At 36.4% G+C, this 23,908-nt stretch overlaps 1 protein-coding gene across 3 annotated transcripts; it reads left to right on the top strand.

The window, feature by feature from the left end:
• Positions 1 to 983: 983 nt before the first annotated feature.
• Positions 984 to 23,830, top strand: rbm10 (RNA binding motif protein 10). Of its 3 annotated transcripts, none has more exons than XM_026199138.1 (23): positions 984 to 1,091; positions 1,645 to 1,718; positions 4,996 to 5,524; positions 7,650 to 7,838; positions 8,397 to 8,466; positions 10,850 to 10,923; positions 13,403 to 13,489; positions 14,107 to 14,167; positions 14,266 to 14,424; positions 15,491 to 15,651; positions 15,733 to 15,830; positions 16,001 to 16,088; positions 16,841 to 17,033; positions 17,115 to 17,185; positions 17,328 to 17,415; positions 18,392 to 18,483; positions 19,308 to 19,484; positions 19,611 to 19,769; positions 20,134 to 20,196; positions 21,559 to 21,735; positions 22,542 to 22,607; positions 22,754 to 22,842; positions 22,951 to 23,830. In XM_026199138.1, exons 2-23 carry the CDS (start codon positions 1,702 to 1,704, stop codon positions 23,021 to 23,023), a joined length of 2,781 nt encoding a protein of 926 aa, XP_026054923.1. In that variant the 5' UTR covers positions 984 to 1,091; positions 1,645 to 1,701; the 3' UTR covers positions 23,024 to 23,830. The 3 variants fall into 3 exon arrangements, with proteins under 3 accessions (XP_026054923.1, XP_026054922.1, XP_026054924.1); XM_026199137.1 differs by having other exon boundaries at positions 22,948 to 23,830; XM_026199139.1 differs by lacking the exons at positions 984 to 1,091; positions 1,645 to 1,718 and having other exon boundaries at positions 5,003 to 5,113; positions 5,200 to 5,524; positions 22,948 to 23,830.
• The last annotated feature ends 78 nt before the right edge of the window (positions 23,831 to 23,908 follow it).

Genomic DNA, 23,908 nt, shown 5'->3' with positions numbered 1-23,908 from the left:
CAATAAAACGTGCACTTATACCAGTTTGTAATAACTACTGTAATTTATATATTATCTTAAACTGAAAATCTCACAAGATCTCATAAAAAAAAAAGTTTAACAAATTATTTCCAGATGATGTATGAAGGGATATCTTACCACTCTGAAGTGAAGAGAGTGTGATTTAATGTGCACTGAAGACAGAATTGTGCACTTGTCTATTAACAGGGGTTGGGAAAAACTGGTGTTGTGTTTATCTTTTATTGGTCTTTTCATTGTGACGTTTGTAAACCAGTTGTGTTCAGCAGTTTTCAGACGTTTTCAGATTTCCATAAAGCAAATCATGGGATCCGGTTTAGCAGGAGATTATGTAAACCTTAACAGACCGATGTGTGTGTGTGTGTGTGTGTGTGTGTGTGTGTGTGTGTGTGTGTGTTTTAAGAGCCCATCTTTACGATTATGACGTACAAAAAAAGCATCAAAATACTTGATCTGTGAAGAAGAATAGTGGGCAAAACTCAAATCTGAATAAACACTAAAGAAGTGTGTGTAAACTTACACAGAAAAAAGAAAAGAAAAGAGACAGGCAGCAAACCTCAATATTCACCTCGAAGACTGTTTCCACAAAAACTGACCAGAGAGAGCTTAAAGCCAAGCTCAATGAAGGAGCTGCACATGCAAAACATTTAATCAGATACACCAGTGCTAAAATGTGAAAAAAGAAAAACCTGGACAGATGATCTTCAACATCTCAACAAATCACTTGACTTGAATATTATCAAACCACTGTGGACATTTTTGAAGAAATGAGTGAGAAGCAGTTTTTATTTTTTTATTATTATTTTTTTATTCTTTTTGCATTTTATTGTATGCAATTCAACAAAATGAAAATGTGCATCAGATGTCTGCCGTGTTGAAAATGTTTACTACTAATGATTGCCTTACACATTTCTAATGGTTTGCATGCAAGTGTGTTTTCAGCCAATCAGCTGCAGAGTTGTGTCCCCGCCTCCCGGACTGAGGCCATCTTCCTGAGCTCTGCTGTGCGTTGGGGTGTCATACAAATACACTGTGTCAGATTCAACGCCAGTGACGCTGCTGCTGTTACAGAGGTAAGTGACTTCATGCTGTCATTATTATGCGGTTAAAATATGTGTATATTTTTTAAGTTTCGCTAATCTGGATGTTTGTCGCGGGGTGCTGTGGGTGGTTGCGCGCGCTTGGTTGGAGACTGTGTCCTCTGAACTGATTGTAAACTGTCATGCGTACAGCTTTATTAAACGTGTGTTTTGCAAATGCTATTTATTTGGTGCACACAGGGATAGATCTTTCATTGACGGTTGTTGTGTATGGTAGGATACATATTTTTCTGCAGATTAATGTCAGGCTCAGTTTAGCATCTGCAGGACTGAAGAACTATGCAGAAACTACTGGATTGCATATCTGACAGCGCACCCCCCCCCCCCCCCCAAACTACGTCGTTTAAGTAATTATATGCAAATTAGTTTTTGGCTTGGACCAATCCATTGCATTGAACACAGTTTATGCTACTTTCCATCCTGTTCTTGCTTTAAATGTCAGTTGAAATCAAATAAAAAAAAAATGTTCTTATGCATTTTTCTTATTGTTAATATGAAGGTTGATCAATAAATATTTCATCAACAGTTGTAAATGAAGCAGTCAGAGAAAAAAGTGGCCGTTTCTGTCGATTTGCACTGAAGCATGGATTATGAGAGGAGGTAGGTCAAGAGTCCATCAGCCTGCAGTGTTATGTCTTTAAAATGAATTTGCATTTAACCACTGGATGGATTTGTTCATAAATGTTTTGACCTTGTTACATAACTTCATGCTGTTAAACCTGAATGGGTAAATTACTAATAATCAACATTAACTCTTTTAAATGTATTAAAGATTCTAGGTGTGTAACTTCATGCAGAAAAGTATTTAAAGGGGTCATGACATGGATAAAAAAAAAAAAAAAAAAAACACAGACACTGTTATGATTGGCTAACTTAATTGCATAGAAAATAGTATCAATGTCCCCCTGCGTTGGCCCGTGAGTGTTTTGACAACATGGGGAAAAAAAGGTAATTTCCAAACAAAGCATTATAAAATAATTTATTGTGATGCAGTGTTCTCGGCTAGTATGCTTCATCTTTCAAAAACTCATGCTTAAAAAAAAAAAAAAAAAAAAAAAAAAAACCTTTTTGATGCTTTTAGAGTAATCAGGTGTCAGCCATTAAAGGCACAATATGTAAATTTTCACTGCTAGAGGACATATTCAAAACAAACAAAGAAGTTTAATGTACTGAATCATGGGAGTTGTCATCTTTATCCCCACGGTCGATGCAATCTGACAGGACTCATGCAGAAATCATGTTCACGGATGAGCTAATGATATATTAACATAGTAGAATGAGGCAAGGTGGGGCTGAAAACGAGGATTAGTGGGCGACCGATATATCAGCCGGAATTAGAATTTTTCAGATATCGGCTTCGCCTGAAAAGTTTTTCTGTTTGGCTGATGTGTTCAAGGTGGGAGTTTTATTAAGTACACAGTGCTCACGTTCTCCCTCTTGTTCATTGTCATCTTTAACAGTTCTGTCTAATATGGATAGAAGTCTGTCTAATAATCAGAAAGAACAGGTAAACAAAGGAATTAATGTATACAAAAGGTATTATAACACTTGCTTTTATATTATTAGTAATAGAAAGGCAAACATTATAATACTTTCTCGTTTGCTGTCAGCATTAAACAAATACGCATTTATATAATTTAAACAAATCATTGAATGACTAATGAACATTGAAGTTAACAAATCTTTCAAGCTCAATCCAGCTGTGAGATCTTGTGAAGTGTGTATCCAACATGATCACATGTTCTTTCGCGTGTTCTCTGCGTGTGAATGGAATGCTTAAAACTTTAGACTCGTGATTTCAAATTATGCTGCTCTTTATGCATTTGCCCACTGTCATATTCATGTTATTTTCACTGTGTGCTGTATGTAAAATGAATGTTGCCCTGGCATTATTTGAAAAATATGAATGCCAATGCACACACACTTCCCAGAATACTAAGTGTACTGTTGGTTACAGTGTTTAATTCCTTCTTATTATATTTTTATTAAATATTTATTTATTTGTGAAAAATACTTTGTCATCTAAAATATAAGTATGTTTATTTTACTTTTTTTTTATCCATTGTCATGATTTCAAATTTCTTAAATATTAATTAAAATAAAAATATATCAGCTTTTTATCGGCTATAGGCCCCCTGCTTTCCAAGATATCAGCATCGACTGTCCAAAAAAAAAAATTGGAGCTGGATAAAATTAAATGTTTAAATAAGGGGGACATTTTAAGCTATGAAAATTGCAGGATGGTTAAATGGTGTAAAGACCTCTTATATGCCAAAAGATCAAAACAAATTAGATTTCTCGTGTCATGACCCCTTTAAGTTCCTGCAGCTGATCACATTTTTGTGAACAGTCCTTCTGTAATAGATGGATTTACAAATATAAGGAAGCACAAGTATTCCATGTTATCTTTTAGTTAATAAGATGCCATAAAGTTGCATCTATAATAACCAAGTATAACCAATATAGAATGCCACTTTGCACTGCAGGATGCTGCTGTGACTGCTTAGTTTAAACACATTTTGTCTACCACATTTGACAGTACATTTTGCATATGCATGGTTCTTGACTGGAGCAAGATTGATGATTGTACTCACCCTCAGATAATTCAAGATGTTGAGAGTTTGTTTCTTCATGGCATCAGATATAGAGTAATTTATCATTACATCACTTGTAGGGCTGTGCAAAAAATCGAATGCGATTTTCATGCACATCTCATCAGTAAAGACGCTCCTATAATTAGAAGTATATCCCCAGCATGTGCGTTCAGATCAGGGTTGCCAGGTTTTCACAACAAATCCTGCTCAGTTGCTTCTCAAAACAAGTATACTTTTTTTAGCATGGTAGCATTGGTAAAATTCGCATTTTAGGGGCTAAATATCACGTTATTTGTATTGGGGTCGCTTTGACCTGTGGACATGAAAAACAACCACAGACCTGGCAACACCGGTTGGCATTTACTACACCGAGCCGTAATTCACTGACAATCTACACAAAATCGATGTTAAAATCAGTGGCGATTCTTTGTCGATTTTGAAAATGATTTTGTGTTAGTTGTCGGTAGACTACGGCTCTGTGCAGTACCTGCTGCTCCACCTGAACCAGTGTTGCCAAGTCTGTGGTTGTTTTTCATGTCCGTGGTTTGAAGCAACCCCAATACCAACAAAGTGATATTTAGCCCCTAAAATGCGAATTTTACCAAGGCAAGCCTGCTAAAAAAACGTATATTTTAATCCCGGGAAGCAATTTTTATCGGGGAACCTCCCGGAAGCGCGATTGGGCTAGTTTTTGACCAGTTTTAAGAAGCAATTGGGCAGGATTTGTTGTGAAAACCTGGCATCCCTGATCTGAACGCACGTGCTGGGGATATACTTCTAATTACAGGAGCGTCTTTACTGATGAGAGGTGCATGAAAATCGCATTCGATTTTTTGCACAGCCCTAATCACTTGTTCACCAGAGGACCCTCTGCAGTGGATGGATGCCATCAGAATAAGAGTCTAAACAGCCGATAAAAACATCCTAATAATCCACATCACTCCAGTATATCAGTAAATTTCTTGTGAAGTAAATACCTGTTTGTTTGTACTTAATAGACTAAATCAAGACATTTTAAATGTTATACCTTTTGCTTCTGTCCAAAAAATCTATAATAACACTTCATCCAGTGAGAAAGTCCATCCTGTCTTATCCTCTCATATCAGCAAGTGGGCAAGTGATGTAATGCTGATGTGATGTAATTTCTCCAAATCTGTACCATTGAAGAAACATAGTCATCTTACATCTTGGATAGTCTGACGATGATTACATTTTCAGTGAATTGAGTGAACAATATTTTAAGCTACAGATTGCCTAAATCTTTCTCTTCTATGGTGTCATAGGGGTGGTCGTGGTGACCGCATGGGTCGCTATGGGAAAGAGTCCGATGATCACGACTACAGGGACATGGACTATCGTGGCTATGGGCAAGAAAATAGACTGAATAGCAACTTAACAAATGTAAGACAGCACGAGCCTGATAGTAGTTTTGAAGGTTTGAGAGATTTCGCCTCGGGTAATTTCTCAAATAATCGACCAATATTCAGACAAAAGGAAAACCATGGATCCAAAAACAGCCAACTTGGAAAAGGTCTCCTCCAAAGTCCTCCAAATGAGAATATCCACTCGAGACTCCGGCAAGATGATAAGGATTATGAGTTTGACCCAGAGACTGATGCACACAGGAGAGATATGCAGATATTTATATCAGGACAGAAGGTCTATCAGGATGAACAAACCCCAGATGAGGGTGAAGAAAATGAGGACAGCACCTGGGGCAGAGTTAGAGGGAGGCACAACTCTCAAGGCAAATACAGTGCGGAAGTGAGAACTGAGGAAGACAAACATATCAGACATTCTGCACACAAACAAGTTAGTACATTTATCTCCAGAACTGTTTTTGTTTTTTTATGAATCATAAATCAGGAGCTTACAATCATGAAACCTTAAAGGGATAGTTCACCCAAAAATGAAAATTATGCCATTATTTACTCACCCACAAGCCACACTTGGTGTATTGACTTCCTTCTTTCAGATTCATTTAATTGGAGTTGTATTAAAAAAAAACGACTTTAATGGCAGTCAGCGGGTGTTATAGTGCATCAGTCCAAAAGAAAATAAATGAAATGAAGCACATCCGTCCATAATAAAAAGTGTCTCACACGGCTTTGGGGGGTGAACAAAGGGCTCCTGTAGCGAATCGATGAGTTTTTGCAAGAAAACTATAATGAAATAATCACTTTAATTTAGCTTGTGCCAACAGTTGTACACAGAAGCAGCTCCAGGCTGATGACATACGAGATCATATGAGTCTCATTTGTTTATAGGAACAAAGTTTCCTTCAATAGCAAAGTTTCCTTACTTTAGGAAAACCTGTTCCTCTTGGCTTATATCAAAATTATAGTTGTTGTGTATATGTAACATAATAAGGTATGTAAGATATTATGTTCACATTAGGCAAGTGGCCGCGTTATAGGCGGGAAAATTATGCAGTGAAGTCTTTATCCAGTCATAAAAACACAATTCACAGTTTAATGCGGAATGTCACGGAATTTGTCATTTTGAATTTATTAATCAAAAGTAGGTCATTACACATAATCAAATTATGATATGGACTAGTATCTTTAAATATAAAGCCGCAAAAGTCGATTTAAACTGTTTAAGTCTGTTTAAGTCTGATAATAAAGGATGCAGACGCTGGTTTCATTTACTACACACAAACACTGAAGCACGCATGACGCTCTCGGTGATTTCAGCATCTACCATCTCACTAAATGAGTACACTAACACATGAACAACATCTCTAGAACTGCTCCTCATGAGCATTTGACCGTTTGATTTGAGTAAAACTAGCATCATATCAAATACACAGAACCATGAATACCTTTACAATTTAAATTGACGACAATGTGCCTATTACTATTTTCAGTAGAATGTACATAGCCTGCTGTATTACTATTACTATTACTACTAAAATGAAACAAACATTATTTTTAAGGAATAATCACACAACATTTCTTCCATGTTTTAATTTTAATAGTAAATCCCCTTTGTTTGCCAAAAAAATTAAGTAAATTTTCGATAATTAAAAGATAAATGATTAAATTAATGTTGTATCCCCTATTTGATAACCAGAAAAAAATTAAATGCAGAACTCAGAATTTCTGTTTATTATTTATTTTTATTTAAACTATTTATAAGTTTGTGCAATTACTTGCCTGTCAGTTGAGTTTGTGGCATAACCATTTGCACTGTTTTATGTGGTTTATACCTGCTTAAAATGTATTAAAACACTTTAAATTCATAAAGTAAAATTTGATTTCAAAATGCACAAACATTTTTTGAATCTTGTGTTTTTCAGTTGAATAAAATACTATTTTTCTCTATATATTTTATTATTGAGGATTTATTTAAAAAAGTTAAAAAATCTTGCCATGTCTCATTCTCATGAACCCTGTCTAGTGTCTCGTCTCGTCTCGTCTCATGGGTTAAGTGTTTCGTCACACACCTAATTGGAATCCTCCAACATTCTTCTTTACAGATCCTCGATTTGTACTTCAAATTAGTGACCCTTGTTCTGTTTTGATCTCTCCCCTGCACTACCGCGTTTGTCATTTCTGAGCAGTGCATGCGCAACGTCGATGTCCTACGTCTTTTATGTTTTATTATGGATTGATGCCTTTTTTTTTCACTCCTTTTGTACTGATTAACTGTAGAACCCGCTGACTCCCATTTAAACAGCTTGGAAGATCAAATATTTTTTTTTATATTACTAAGATTGGATTCGTCTGAAAGAAGAAAGTCATATCTACGATGCCTTGGGGTTGAGTAATTTGTAGGCTAATTCTTTTTTTTGGGGGGGGAGGGTGGTGAACTAAGGCCTTTAATTTATTTTACTTGACTTCTATTTACTGTATAAACATTTTATCATATCTAATCATTCATTATAACTTGAGAAGTAATATATATCCATAGGATGACTGTCTTCCTGATTTAGGGGTTTCCTGGCCAATCCCAACTAACTAGGAACAAAATGGGAGATGGAAGCTTTCATCATGCTCTGGAAATAAGCCAGGAGGAGCCAGAACCCTGTGACCAGGACTACAGGTCTGATACAGAACAGGTCCAAAAACCCAGCAACATTGTCATGCTGAGAATGCTCCCACCAAATGCAACTGTTAACGAGGTTTGTCTCACTTTTATTTCTTGATATGAATACAGTAACCATATCAGTAAGCATCTGTGTCATAGCGTTACAACAGAAAACAAAACAAAAGTAGAACTGCATTTACTTTGCAATAGAAATCTGTGTGACAGTTGGTGTTCGTTTGCACCATAGACTTACATTGTACATTATCAATAGTTTTTAAAAACTGTGGAATAGGTTGACTTCTGGTGCAATACATATAATGCTGCAAATTACAGATTTTAAAGAAAGAGTTCTGAAAAAAAATTAAATGTTCAATTGCTAAAAATGTAGTCAGCCTCAGGCAATGTTGATGTTGATTAGTTTATTTCTTCTTTGGAACAGTTTGGTAAAAATGTAACATTACTAAATTTGCTTTTGCTATGGATCTTCTGCAGTGAATGGGTGCCGTCAGAAAGAGAGTCCAAACAGCTTCATCATGTTAGAAACAAATACATCAAGACATTTTCACATTAGCATACTCATTTTGCCCAAATATTATATTTGAGTTCCTGCTGTGAGGTTTGGTCTAGTTAAGTGCTGGTGTTTGATGTTTAGATTCGGGCTCGACTGCAGGAGCAAGGGATCCAGCCCAGAGAGGTTCGCCTCATGAGGAACAAGTCTTCAGGTAAGAAAGCAGTACTAAGGGGGCTTCTTTGTACCCCAGACTAGCCTCCAAATCTCTCTTCCTCTGCCTTTCATAACAAGCCTGAACTCACTCTTGCGTCTGCCTAGCTCAGTGTGTTTTTTCAGTACAGCCTCACTCTTCTTTCTCACTTTCCTCCTGGTGTAGTTGAGTTGAGTGAAGATGCTGTTCAGTATTGGTGCTTTGAAACCTGCTGGTGATTGTTTCTTTAACTCCCTGCACATATTTATGTTTAAGTCATCACTGATTATTTCCTGTTCTCTATTATGTGTTACTGTTTTCTTACCATAACCTTTATGAGACTATTCTTAACCGGACAACATTCACTTAAACACTCCTGATACATCCACAAGCATGGGAATAACAGAAACATGTACACTGGCACACAAACACAACTACTAGCTTGTTTCACCTGTCCTGCCAGCCTTATCCCTCATCTCACTTTGATTGCTCTTGTCCTGATGTCTGGGGAAGATCTTTACATTGTGTAAGTATTTTGCAATAGCTGTGTTCAGAAGACAAGTTTGGCTGACCATTATGTGAGCGATTTCTGGCTTTTTTGATGGGATTTGATATTTTGTGTCCTCAGTTAAAAGGTTGGACAAAATAATGTAAACACCACTTTAAAGGTTTTTAGTTTCTTTCAGATCATTTAATTGCACAGCTACAAAGCTGAGTCAGTGTAGGTTAAATAGTTTGAAGAGTAAGAGATGCTTTGAGGATTTATCTTTGGTCTGTGTTCTAATGGATTAACATTTGAAGAATCCAAAGAATGACAATTAAATCAGTGTTTTAGGAAACTCTTAACTATTGTTCCTTATCTATGAAGGAATAGCTAAATCATGAAAATCATTACACCTGATGACTGTAATACAAAATGTATTACTGTCAATCAATTAAAAATATGAAACTAAATTTTATGTCGCCAATTAATCACACTTCAATTTGGGCTACTAAATTACCCCCAAAAGATCATTTAAAGTCATTATAGTGTTAAATAAGAAAAGACCTGTATAGTGTATATGTAACAGTAGAGCTATAAGTAATACCATTACTGAATAGTAATAGTGGTAACCTGTAGTGTACAGACTGTTGTGATATCAGACATGTTTAAACCTATAAACAAAGTGAGATTACAGGTATTGTAAGTTATACATGTATGCAAATTTTGTGGATAAGGCAGTGTCGAAATGTTTTAAAAACAACAATCCAAAAAGTTGCTTAAGTATCAGTATAATGTCAGATGATTTTATAGATAGAGATATATGCTGTTCTTTTGCACTTTCTATTCATCAAAAAATCCTGGCAAAATGTACCATGATTTCCACAACATTTATTATAATAAATGTTTCTTGAGCAGCAAATCAACATATTAGAATGATTTCTGAAGGATCGTGTGACACTGAAGACTGGAGGAATGATGCTGAAAATACAGCTTTGAATTTTAATATTTTTAAATGTTTAAATTATTTTAAATTGTAATATTTTAATTAATGAAAGACTTCTTTCACGCGACCAAACTTTTGAACGGTAATGCATATTAGGGATTTCAAAAAATATATAAAATATATAGAATTTTTAATATTCATCAAATTTAAAATTAAATTCAAAAATACATTCAAATGAATTTTAGGTGTGCGTTAAGAAAACAACCTTACCAGTGCCCCACGAAATGCAATGACAATGTAAGTGTCGTTGCATTTTAATATTTTTGCTAGCCTTTTGCAGTTGAAGCCACTTGATGCTGCATGATTACAAAAAAATTATGCATTATTGATTACAAATATTGCAGGAAAAGAAAACATCAATGTGGAGAAGATCTTGTTAACGTCAAAGCTCAAACCAAGCCGTTTACACAGAACGCAAATTTCGCGCATTTTCTAGAGGGTTTTATATCACTGCTGCTCTCTCGTCTCGCACAAGGCATTATTTTAAACATTATGCACTTTTTTCACAGATTATGCTTGATGCACCCTCTTGTGGCATCGGGAGAATTTTCGAATTTTTATTATATTTAAACACAAATTTGAATTTAGTTTTTCAGCCATTTTGACAGCCCCAGTTTATATGGTTCTCAGATGTTAGATTCAGACATCTAATAGTTTTATCTTACCCACATTTTCTAATAATTGTCTTGTGTAATTAATGTTAAATTGGCTGGTATAAATAGCAGAGGGACAAAAACGTCCATCAGTTATAGAAGTTTAAAGTCAGCAGTGTGATGATTGGTTAGATTACAGCTATATCTCTTTCTACCATCTCTCTGTCTCTTTTATTTCTCCCTCTCTCTCGATATGAAAACACTAACCCCTCACTGCGTTGTTGTTGTTCTGTCATTGTGGCCCGGCGACGGCTGTGTCTCCAGGTCAGAGCAGAGGATTCGCCTTCGTCGAGTTTAATCACTTGCAGGAGGCCAGCCGCTGGATGGAGACCAACCAGGTCACTTCACACTGCACACACACGCATACACACTACAAGTCCACACGTGTATGGATATAATATACCCTTTACGCCTGGATTCCTTATGATTTCACTGATTTCGCCATCTCTTAAGAATGAGGTCTGTCTGTTGTCTGTCTAACACAAGTATTGGACACCGCTACTAGTTTGGTATTTTCTGGAAATGTCCAAGTTCAGTATAAATTCAGCAGCGTTCCCCTGAAATCTCAGTGTGTGTGTGTGCTATTATCTCCCTTTCTCAGTCATCTGCCGCAGTGTCTCTTGGCAGCCGTAAGATCCTAGTGTGAGACCTGTCCTATATTTTGTGTCTCTAGTTGAATCCTAATGGCTTTGAAACCTGTTCTAAAATGAGTTCCAAGACAGCACGAGAATTTCTCTTCTATTAAATGATTAAATTACTACCAGTGAGTCCATAGATTAGCTGACCTATATACTGAATATTAGTTTACATGATAGCTAGGAATAAGTTATTAATAATGTGATACAATTGCAGACATGTGTTTGTAACGGTTTTCTTTTTTATTAAAAATATCAAAAAGTAACAGATAAACATTAGAACAAAAACATATGGGGAGGATATGATGACAATTAAAAGGTATTTAAATTAATATACATTCATTTTACCATCATAAAAGTACAAATTTATGATAAAAATATAAATATAGATATAAATAAATATATATTATTTTTTTTTATAATATTGGATGTTTTTAAAGATTTTTATTAGAGGAGATCCTTTAAAGTGATGAGTAAAGCAAAAGCAAATCAAAAGTGAATATTTTACAATTAGGTTTAATGTAGGGCTGAACAATTAATCAAATTTATAATCGAGATTACAATTATAGATGCCTCAGTTATGTTAAGTTACAGAAACTGTTAAACGCACCAACTTAAATAATAAAATACACGTACAGGTTGTGGTCCATAAACAACGCCTTCTCCAGACAAGAATAATCTTTCAGGAATAATATTTGTGCGAATCCGGCATTAAACTGATTGAGATTGAGAAAGTTGTCCTCAGCAAAATGTGCTGCACATAGTTTTTGCAGCTTATCTTGACTAAGAACTGGCCAATTGGGCAGGAAGAGTTTGTTTGACGGATACAATTTGTGCTAAGCATGCCACAATAATAGACATCTGGAATATAATCTGATCTAAATAATTTTTTGTTCCCCATACAATTGCACAGAAAACTCTGGAGAAGGCTGAAGAAAACTAGACTTTTGACCAGAAGTCTTCACAGAAGTAACAAGTACTAGTTACTTCACATATAAAAACCATTAGAAATTAAGATGGATGTCTAATGTTCTTGCTGCTAATGGAGAGAGAAAATGATAACTGAATTTTCATTTTTGGATGAACTATTCTTTTAAGTAAAGTAGGGGACGAATACTTAAACCTAAACCTCAATTTGTTTGATGCTGTGCACACTGATTTCTGGTATTTCTGGTATAGCAGCCAGATTTTGAATGGACTGTTTTAGCCAGTGCTTGCCTTGTTTGCGTGTAGCATGATGAAGATGGTTTGTGAATGGACTGTGGTTGGTCTGTAGTCTGAATGGGATTTGAAATGACAGACTTTACTAGCCCAGATACTGTTTCTAAAAACGCTGAGAAAATATTGTTTTTGTATTGGTTGAGAATAATGGGTTTCTACACTGCAAATAGTTGAACATGGAACAATATCTAGGCATAATGTTTTATCTACACAAGTACAGGGTAATGAAGTTTGTCTTTATACCAGGCCTATGAAGTGCTCAAAATCAGGTAATTGGTCAGTTGTTGGTTTTCTACAAGTCTTCAGTTATGTTAAGGATGTTTTATTAAAAGGATACTTCCTCCAGAATGACAATTTGCTGTTAATGTATTCACCCTTAGGCCATCCAAGATGCAAGTGACTTTTTTCTTCATTAGAAAAGGAAATAAGATGTTTAGCTGAAACCATGGTCCCTTTGTGATTAAGTCAACGGGTAATGTCATTTAAAGAGTCAAGAAAACATTTACAGGCAACACAAAATGAATACCCATGTGTCTCCTGCTAATATATTGAGGTCTTATGAAGTGAATCAATCAGTCTGTGCAAGAAACTGAATTATTTACTACACTATTATCAGTAATCCAGATGGTCCGGAGTGATTTTTTTCACAAACAAATCATTCTTCTGATGTTTTATTTGTGGCTTAATGTGGTTTTTCAGGGTGGGCAAGAGTGAGCGGGACCTGTTTTTGTTCCCCTGAATGGGGGAGGTTGAGGTTCTGGACGGAGAGGGTGTCTGCACACACTCTCTCACACACGTCTTTCTGAATCCTCTCAAGCTGATGGTGATCTCTGTCTTCCTCTCTCTCTTTTATCCAGTCTTCTCCTCCCCTCTTGTGTGAGATGAGGTCTCAAGTGTGCCAACTCCACCCTGAAATTTACCCTCTTTTTTTGCCCCCTCTCTTCCTGTGTCTCACTTTCAGAGAGTGCTCTCTATATTGGGACAGCGAGTCTCTATGCACTACAGTGACCCAAAGCCTCGTGCTAATGAAGACTGGCTCTGCAATAAGGTCACTTTATTTCAGTTTAATTAGGTGTTGAATAAGTATGCCTTTACCATTTACCATCATGTTTTTCCAAACCCATATGGAGATATTTTTATTGAAGCATGAGAGATATTTGTCCCTTGGCTTTCAAAAAGTTCATAAAGACTTTTAATAAAATTAATCCATATGATTTAGCGGTTTAATCCAAGACTTCTGAAGAGACACTTTCAGATAGCATTATATTATTGATCGCCATTAGATTTAGGCTTTTATTTAGATATAAACGATCAATACATATGAGCACAGATGTTTACTATATTTATATATTTAAATATTACAATTAAATAGATTATGTCACAATAATGGATCAAGTGGAAAAACATACAAGTAATAGTGCGTTTTTTTGTATATTTGTTAACATTTATGTCAGAAACAAAGGTATTCAAAAGACTTGGATTAAACTGCTCGATTCACATGGAATGGATTTACAATGTATTTATAAACTTTTTGTTTAAACTTTTTGTTATGGATTTGGAATGACATAAGGGGAAAATAAATTATGGCAGATATTTAGTTTGTTTTGTCCTTTTAATTAAACAAAACGTTCTTGTGTTTTCCCAAACATCTGTTTCGATTCACAGTGTGGAGTGCAGAACTTCAAACGAAGAGAAAAGTGTTTCAAATGCGGAGTTCCAAAATCAGGTGTGAATTCTAATTAATTTGTTTCAGTTATTTGTGACATCATGGTAAAAACATGGATATAAATGTAAATCCTTGTGCATATTGCCCTTTGTTTTCAGAGGCTGAGTTGAAATTGCCTCTGGTGCCAAATAGTTTACCTCTGGGGCAGTTAAAGGACTCCGCTCAGGGTTTACTGCCTCTTCCAGCCATATACCAGACAGCAGCTCCACTAATCAACTTAAGTTCCTCATCCTCGGCTGCAGAGGTGGCCAATGACAGTAAGTTATACACACATTTATAGGGATGGTTCACCCAAAAATGTAAATTCGCTGCTAATTTACTCATCCTCAGGCCATCCAATATGTATATTACTTTTTTCTACAGTAAAACAGTAAATAAGCTTTTTTTTTCATAAAAGTCAATGGCTACCATCACTTAGAGAGGCAAAAAAGCATATCACGTCACACAAAATTATTACCCATGGCTCCTAATCATATGTTGAGGTCTTATCGAATGAAACGATCAGTCTGTGCAAGAAATTTAATGTTATTTACAACATTATTCTTGTAATCCAGAGCCTAGCTAGTTGAACCAGATCACTTAATCAGACTGAACCATCTGAAACAGTTCATCTTGAGCAGCACAGATCTACAAGTTACTCAATCAAACCTCTTTTTCTGACGTGCCTGACAGTCACTTTGACTCTAAAAGAGCTGAAGTACTGGCGTATCGGTTCCTGTGATGCTGATTTTTGCTGACTCATTCAGCGCTCCAGTTACTCCAACAGTCAGGAAACCGTTTGATCGTTTGACTCAGACCGAAGACCAATGAGCCGGATGTGTCAACTGTACAGATGAAAGTTTTGATGGTTTTTCATGGTTTATGTAAAAAGGTGAGCCAATGTCAACAAGTTTATTCACTTTATATGCTTTAGACAAGTAGAACACCTGCTTTTTACTTGATTATTGGGTGCTTTGGGCATTCGTGACGTCATTGTGTGATTACATAAATTAATCAATGATTTGAACTAGTTGATTAAAATAAACGGTCCAAGAGAACCAGTTCATGGAAAAGAGTCTGATTTCCACATTGCCCGAGACTGCACAGATCATTTTGCTTCATAAGACCTCAAAATATCATCAGGAGCCATAGGTATTCATTTTGCAATTGACTCTTAAAGTGACGGTAGCCATTGACTTGCATTTTATGAATCACCAGATGAAATTCTGAAGAAAAAATAAGAATTGTTTGGGGGTGAGTAAATGAACAGCAAATTTTCGGGTGAACTATGCCTTTAACACTTTCATCTGTGTAAGACACTGTATTCACATATATCCTCTTCAGCTTTGATTTTGAGGAATCTGGGACCGCATACAACACTGGAGGCTATTTTGTCTGCTCTGGCCCCGTTTGCTACTCTCTCACCTTCAAATGTACGGCTCATCAAAGACAAACAGACGCAGCTCAACCGAGGGTTTGCTTTTCTGCAGCTCACTACTATTGTGGTAAGACAACGACAGTACTTCTGGCTACAAACAATATTAGTGTTAGACTATCACGAGCAGGTATTATATTGTGTGTTTCAGGAGGCTTCTCAGCTGCTTCAGATCCTCCAGTCCCTGCAGCCTTCTCTCTCTATCGATGGAAAGCTCATTTCTGTGGAGTTTGCCAAGGGCTCCAAACGGTACGAGTTCATGCTGCTCTGATACTGATCCTGCAGCGTTACGCTGACGTCATAGTTGTGTAATAGGAAAATGCAGTGAAGCCACACATGTGAGAGAATGTGTACAGTACACCTCATTACTGTAATAATGTATGGGGTAGAGTTTAATGAGTTCACTCTCTGTCTCTCAGTGATGTTTTTCTGACGGATGGGAATCGGGTGAGTGTGGGGTCAGTAGCGAGTACAGCTATAGCTGCAGCTCAGTGGGCCGTCACTCAGGTACACACAACACATGATTATCTACATAAATACTAAAAATGAACCTTAGATGTTGAATGGTTTAAAATGAAAGTGCACACAGTGGCAGCAGACTAAATCAATGTTAGTTTATTCTACTTGGTTAACACAGGTACATTTGTCTAGCTGAAGATGTTTTTTGGGCTGTGACTGTTACCAGTTAAAAATGCACAAAACAGAAATGGGGAAAAATTATGTGATATGTAACTGTTATATTCAAACTTGTTTCGATTTCATCTTAACCAATCAGAATCAAGAAAGTTTAGATAAACTGATTGTGTTTGTTGAATATTTCCATAATACTGCACTAGGCATTTCAAGTAGTGATGCACTGATTTTTTTTTTAAAGAAAACACTGATACTAAAATGTAAGTTACAATTTGCCAAAATCTGAAAGTGAAAATAAAATAGTAGTTTAACCATGTTGTGTGCATAAAGTAGACAGACACATTCAAAATGTGCCATTGCAGAAGCACAAATTAAAGAGATAGTCCACCCAAAAATGAACGACATGACATACATTTAATTTTTGGGTAAACTATTGTTTTAAAAGTCACAATTTTTGTCAATAATTTTGATGTGAAACCAAAAAAAAAAATTTGAATTGAATTTTGGTGCATCGCTATTTTCCGTGTTTTCATAATGGAAAATTACATATTCGTCAAAAAGTCTTTAGTTTATTAGTAAATAAAATAAATCAGTGTTGAGATGGTGACCACTGGTTGTTGTTCCAGACGAGCCAGCTCTCGGCAGCCGCTCAGAGCGGTGATGTCAGTGTGCACCAGCAGGGGGCGGCAGCAGCTGTGTTTGGGCAGGAGCCCGTGCAGGTCTTCAGTGCAGAGGCGCAAGCCTTTAAAGGGCCAGTGCCTGCGCTACTGACCAGCCACACAACATTAGGTGCGACTGATGGAGGAACAGCCTGTACAGGTATAACCACAGCTCACATAAATCTGCTGTAAGCACACGAGTCTTGTTTTGCAGTAAGTGTGAATCTCTATCTGTTCACAGGAGAAAGAGGTCCTACCTCCATATTGAAGCTTGCAGCATCCCAGACTACAACCTCCACACAAGCCCATCAGGTAGTTTTCTGTTATTCCTCTTCATTCAGAAGTTGATTTACTTCGTTACAATTAAGTTTCAAGCTTTTGCTTTTCTGAAGCATTAATTGTCATTCTTTATACTGTGTGTTTGTGTGTGTGTGTGTGTGTGTTTGTTTTAAAGGCCCCGGTGGAAATCATTGGGAAACCTCAGCCTGCTACCCCAAACCAGCCTGCCACACCTGGGACCGCTCTGGAGTGCCAGCAGTACCGTAAGTACACCACCCACCTGCTCAAACCTGTAAGACCGTCGTTCATCTTCAGAACACAAATCAAGATATTCCTGATGAAATCCCAGAGCTTTCTGCCCCTCCATAGACAGCAACACAACTGACATGTTCAAGGCCCAGAAATGCAGTAAGGACATCGTTAAAATAGTCCATGTGACATCAATGGATCAACCGTAACTTTATGAAACTAAAAGAATAATTTTGTGTGCAAAGAAACAAATAATCATTATTTGATTTGTGTTGCAAATAGGGTTGGGAATCGAAAATAGATTCCAGTTCCAGAATCGGATACTTAAGGTCAGAAAGGCTGGTCATGCACTTGCTCAAATGTTGTTTCTTGCAATGTAAGATTGCAGCAGTGAACATTTCATCTGTGTTTGCGCTGGCGCTGACCTAAAGAGAACAGCTGTCGTGTATATGAATGAAACGGCTTCAGTCTTTCCAACCACACAGTATCAACATTTCTGTGTTACAAACATTCAAATAATCACAGAAGTACTGGGATTAAAGTTTGTAGTTTGGATATAAACTCTGATGTGTACGGTAGCATTCACAGAGTAAATCACATTTTGAAAGTAATTTGAAGCCAGCTGATTTGTTTTTTCATGGTATTCAGCTGCAACTAAATGTTTTGCAAAAAGAGACTGAATAAATATGTTTGAGATATATATTTTTTAATCACATTGGAATCAAACTGGCAATCGTAAAAAAATCAGAAGTGATAAGCAGAATCAGAATTGATAATATTCAAACTAATCCTAGTTCACTGAGATCATCAAGCACAATGTGTTAGTCTGTATTTGCGATGAAGATCAGATGACATTTCATGACTGGTTAATGCAGAAAAGCATCTGACCCATTGGATTTAGAGTTGTTATTAATCTAACCTAATGAATTCGGGTGCATATTCAATTTCATATGAATGAGGTGCATCAGCTGTATTTCCTCTTTCCTGCAGCTGATCCTGACGTATCCACGTACCAGTACGATGAGAGCTCTGGCTATTACTACGACCCTCTTACAGGCCTCTACTATGACCCAAATTCACAGGTAATAAAGCCCTCTGTGCAGCCTTACACGTTAGCCTGAACTCAGAAATAGACACCCTATAGGGCACTATTATTTTCGCAATGTAGAAAACGTGGATGGAATCCCAGAGTCCAGTCATAAAAACTGAATTTATTGCATAACTTGGAATGCCTCAACACACTTAAATAAAAAATTATAAAAAGATTCTCCAGTAAGGGGGAGGAGGGGGCAGCACATATTATTAACCGTGAGCAGACGGAGTGTCAATCAGAGAATACGGCGAACAACTTCACAAAAAAAGAAGCCCAAAGTCACGTATAATACACAGACTTGGCAACTCTTCACAGCCGAGCAGGAATTAAATTAATTGGCATCAGCGTTACATTTGCAGGCCGTTCTAGCAGAGTTCGTGATTGGTTGACAGCACATTTCAAATATTACATGGAATGGTAAAATAATGTTATTAACCGGTTAATGGCCATTTCAAATTTTTGGTTCTGTTTGAAACTATAAAATTTGATTTAGTTTCTGGTTCTTGTTCTGTTCCTGTCAAAATTGTATTTGCTTCCTTGAACCGGTTCAGAGCCCTGAGTACTACTACTAATACAATTATTATTAAAACATTATTTTTAAAGGAATATTAACCAGAATTTTTTGCAAAATAATGTAAATACACAGCATAGTATTTCGGAGGGCAAAATTTTGTATCTTCCACAAAAATCTATTAATTAGAGATGCTTTTGATTATTAGTATTTAATGAAACTGTTGAAATGGAATCCAGATAATTTATACAAGCACATTGATACTGAAAGTGTTGCTGTTTGTTTGTGTGGTGTTCCTCTAGTACTACTATAATCCCCATACGCAGCAGTACATGTACTGGGATGGGGAAAGACACACGTATGTTCCTGCCCCGTCACAGACGTCCGATGACCCCACAGGAGCGACCTCTGACCCTACAGGTGCTCCCAACAGCAGCAGGGACAAGAAGGACAAGCCCAAGAGTAAGACGGCACAGCAGGTACACCCTCAGACAGAAACCCTCACTGCGTGTCAATCATCTCTGCTCGTTCAGCTTTATAGAGTGAGGTTTTGAAGGGATGTGATGTAAACTGAGCATCTCTGTTGTGTTTCTACTTCTCTTCAGATCGCCAAAGACATGGAGCGCTGGGCCAAAACTCTGAACAGGCAGAAGGAGAATGGGCGAGCACTGAGCACTACCTCTCGACTGATGGCCCAGGGGCGATCTGATGACCGACGGGAATCTGCCAGTGCTGATGCAGGCTACGCTGTCCTGGAGATGAAGGTTTTTACACGTCTGATTAAATGCAAAGGCTCTTAAAATGCCTCCTTTTTCATTTGTATAACTGATAGTGGTTGATCCGAATACTGCTGACCTCATTTTATTTGTCACATTGTTCTGTTGCATTTATCTATGCTGGCACATCTACTGGCTGTTCACTTGTCTCTTTAATAATGTTTGAATTTTCTTAGGCTAAGAATTGTTCCTGCGGAATCAAAGTATTTTTGTTACATTGAATATATTTAATTTGTTTTTGTAATTTCATTGCTAATCCTAAGAACAATCTGATGCGTGACTCAATAACTAATATGTGAGGTTTGTGACCCGCTGGACCAGTAATAACTGATGGTGTTTTCCCCGTCTACAGGGGGCCCTTCTGGAGAGACCTCAGATGCTGATGGAACAGACCAAACATCCCGAAGAAAGAGAAGTTCGTTCTGCTTTGGTTTTTCACTTTTCTTTGGTTTTGCTTTATTTTCATTATAATGCGGTGTTTGATTTTGTTTCATATTTTTGTTGTTTTGATATGCTTCATTATTGTTTTTGTTTCGTGGTGTTCATTATTTTCAGTTTTTAACATACAGAGCAAACATCCAGAAGAGAGAGAAGTGTGATTTTAGTTTTTTATTGTTACCTTATGTTATGATGTTTGATTTTCATTCGTGTTGGGTCATCCGATGCCATCGTTGATGGCTGATAGATATCAGGATGTTGAGCTGGTATTGTGATTTCTCCTGCAATCCACTATCAGTGGTGCTCAGGATCTGCAAATCAATCGCCATCGTCCTCAGTCATCTCTGCTTAATCTTACTCTCTTCATGTGTTAATCGAAATCGTATTTACTGTAATGTAACAGGCAACCGTTAGCAATCGTTGTAGTTTTCTGTGCCTTTCTGAATATAGATACATGCACACGCCCTGTACTTTGGAATATTTCTCATCTTAAGTTATGTTATATTTTTTATTTAAGTATTTTTGTTTTGTTAAAGTATTGCTTTGTTTTGTTGTTGTTGTTGCTTAATGCATGGATAAAAATCAATGAAAAATCTCAATCTAAAAAAAAAAAAAAAAAAAAAAAAATGATTTTCAGACTCAAATTTAGCTTTAATATCATTGGCTTTGTTTTTTTCATATATTTGAAATATTCATATTTTACTTTTTGAACATACAAAGCAAGGAAGAGAAACCTCAAATTCTGATGGAACACATCAAACATCCAGAAGAAAGACAAGGTTTTGTTTTGTTTTGTTTCGTTTCATTTTTGTTTTGTTTTGTGTTTTGTTTGTTTCGTGTCATTTTTGTTTTGTTTTATTTTATTTTATACTTTGTTTAGTTTTTTGGTTTGGTTTGTTTACCTATTGTTATGATTTTTGATTTTCATTTAATTTAATTATGGATTTTGTTTTATCTTAATTTACATTCTGGTTTTATTTGTTGAATTAACTTCGTAAGTTTTGTTACATTATGGCCTTGTGTTTTTATATTACGTATTTAACATAATATACAAAGCAGTAAATATGAACAGCAACAATAATAGCAAACTAAAAAAGAATCAACAAAACAAAGACCAAAGTGTTTAACACAAACAAAGCTGAGACATGGCTTTGTTTTACTTGTATTACTTTTTTTTTTTTTTTTTCATGTGTTTGTGTTTGTCTTGTTTCCATTTTGTGCATTTCACCATGCGACTCACCACTTGCATCTTCTATGTTGTACTCTGTCCTTTTCTGTTATTGGCACTGCAGTGTACTAAAAATAAATGTTTCTGTCTTTGGGTCTCATCTCTCGGCAGAGTCCTCCTCAGGGTCTGGTGGCAGGATACAGTGGAGAGACAGACAGCGAGGAGGAGGCCGGAGAGAGAGAGGAGAGACTGACAGACTGGTCCAAGCTGGCCTGTCTGCTGTGCAGGAGACAGTTCCCCAGTAAAGAGGCTCTGATCAGACATCAGCAGCTCTCTGAGCTACACCGGGTGAGTCCTGCACGGCACACGATGCCTTGAGATCTGCCAACATCAGCCATGTCACTTCTGACTGCTCTTATACACCTTCTGTAAAGCTCAAAATCACATTAGATAACGGCACAACCCACTGAATAGATGTGTATCCATCCTCATCCTTGCTTTCATTCTAGTCTATTGTTGTTCATGAGATTTTATGGATTTAGTTTATGTAAAAAATAAAAGATAAATAAATGTTTTTACTATTAACTAAAAAAAAAATCTATTAAAAACCTTGTAAATAAATTATTAGATTAAAAAAGAAATAATAGATGAAAAACATCATTTAATAAGAAAATGTGAATTTTAATGGTACAATTCTTTTAATTTTAAGTTGTTAAATTAAGCCTAAAATAAAATAAATAAATATATTTATTTATTTATTTATTTATTTGATTTAAAACGGAGAAATACAAATTTTAAAAGCACGTTACAATGTTACAAAAACATAACTAACATGAAAAGTGCAATATATGAAAATTTAGGTAATTTATATTGATGATAATAGTATTTAAAAATACTAAAATAACATTGACAATATGTAGACCAACTCCATTAGCTTTGCGCACAGCAGAGGGATTCCTCAGCCCAAATGCAAAATAACATCTGCGCTAAATTGTTCAAATGTCTGATTTTAAATGTTTGTCTCATTTTGGTTCTATTTCTGGAGGTATAATTCATAATTGGGGCTGCAATAACTAAACATAGTACTCTGAATGTCAAAAAGATAGAATAAAACAGTATGTTTGTATTGTTGATATTTGTTCATCAATTTTCAGCAAAACCTGGAGCAAAGGAGAGCCAGACAGACTCAGTCAGACACACAAGAGCGATCAGAAACTGAGGTACATACTGCGCTCACTTCTTCTGATACCGAACTACCATCAAAATAAAATAAACTACTTCCACTTTAACTGCTATTTCTGTCTCTGTAATTCATTGCTTTGACACTCTTGAAGTATTGACCTCTGGGTGGTGCTCTTCACTTTAGCTGAAATACAGGGACCGGGCAGCAGAAAGAAGAGAGAAAGGAGCCATCCCACAAGCACCAGATGCAAAAAAGAGGAAATTCAGCCCTGTGTGAGTTAAACAAGTGCAGTTTACTGTCTGTCAAACACACAGCTGTCACAGACTGATATTTGGGGGTGGGGATAATGTATTATTTTTGCTCTTGTTCGTGCTCAGCAGTGGCGTGGGATCTCAGATGTTTCCTGGAAGGATGGAAAAAGTTTTTTTCGCTCGAAACCTGCCAGTGGAATAACACTGGTCTTTGGGTTTCCTTCAGTGCTAAACGAAATGCCTTGTGCAGTTTTCAATCATATGCTGCAGAACACGTGCACAGTGCAGCTAAGAGACCATCGGCAGGATTTGTCACAAAGATGGCAATGATGAATATCAAATATATATTATTTGATGGGATTCAGGTTAATAATAATAAAAATTAAAAAAAACTCAGGACCCTGAGAAATACAAAAAAAGCTCCTAATGATTGCACACTGTTAGTGTAAATACAGTCCAGCTATGTGACATTTGTGAATTTTAGCCCATTGCTGGCTTCCCAGAAAGCCATTTGTGAATATTTATTGATGGCATGAATTTGTGAAACATTTTGCCTTTCTGGGAAGCTGTGAAAATGATGTCAGGGTGGAAAACTGGGACCATTCGGAAACAATTTCATGTAGTTTCTTCATCTTAATACATCTTTTTTTGTCCCTTTTAAGTGTGATTTGAATGGGCCCTGAGGAGAAGCTTTGCTATGCATTTGCATGTCTTGTATGACATGACAGTCTATGCAGAACTGACAGACCGCAGCCGTCTGTGTTAACTTGCACAGTAGACTAGACTTTACTGATTATCTTGATGAAAAGACACAGCAGATGATTAGTGTTTACTTATATGAATTTGTATTAACCTGATTTGCAGTGTATTTGTGTCATATTTTATGATTTAGACTATATAAGATGTAAAAGACTATGGTGTAAAACATTGCATGTGTATTTAAGGTGGACAGAGTGAATTTGTGAGAGTATGTCCTTAAGAGCACTAAGTGCCATTATGTTTGATTTATTTTTGTTTTTATAATTTTTGGTTGTTGTTGTTTAATGCATAGATAAAAGTCACGTAAACGATTTTCAGATTCTAATTT

This window comes from Carassius auratus, chromosome 23 (genome assembly GCF_003368295.1).
Source record: "Carassius auratus strain Wakin chromosome 23, ASM336829v1, whole genome shotgun sequence".
Classification (NCBI taxonomy): Eukaryota; Metazoa; Chordata; class Actinopteri; order Cypriniformes; family Cyprinidae; genus Carassius; species Carassius auratus.
This window is presented reverse-complemented; position numbering and strand designations above follow the sequence as displayed.

Excerpts from the sequence above, each read along its gene's own strand:
- rbm10 (XM_026199137.1), top strand. Across the intron at positions 10,924-13,402 it reads GCTGGATGGAGACCAACCAG|AGAGTGCTCTCTATATTGGG; the intron begins GTCACTTCACAC and ends TCTCACTTTCAG. Across the intron at positions 22,608-22,753 it reads AAGAGCGATCAGAAACTGAG|CTGAAATACAGGGACCGGGC; the intron begins GTACATACTGCG and ends TCTTCACTTTAG.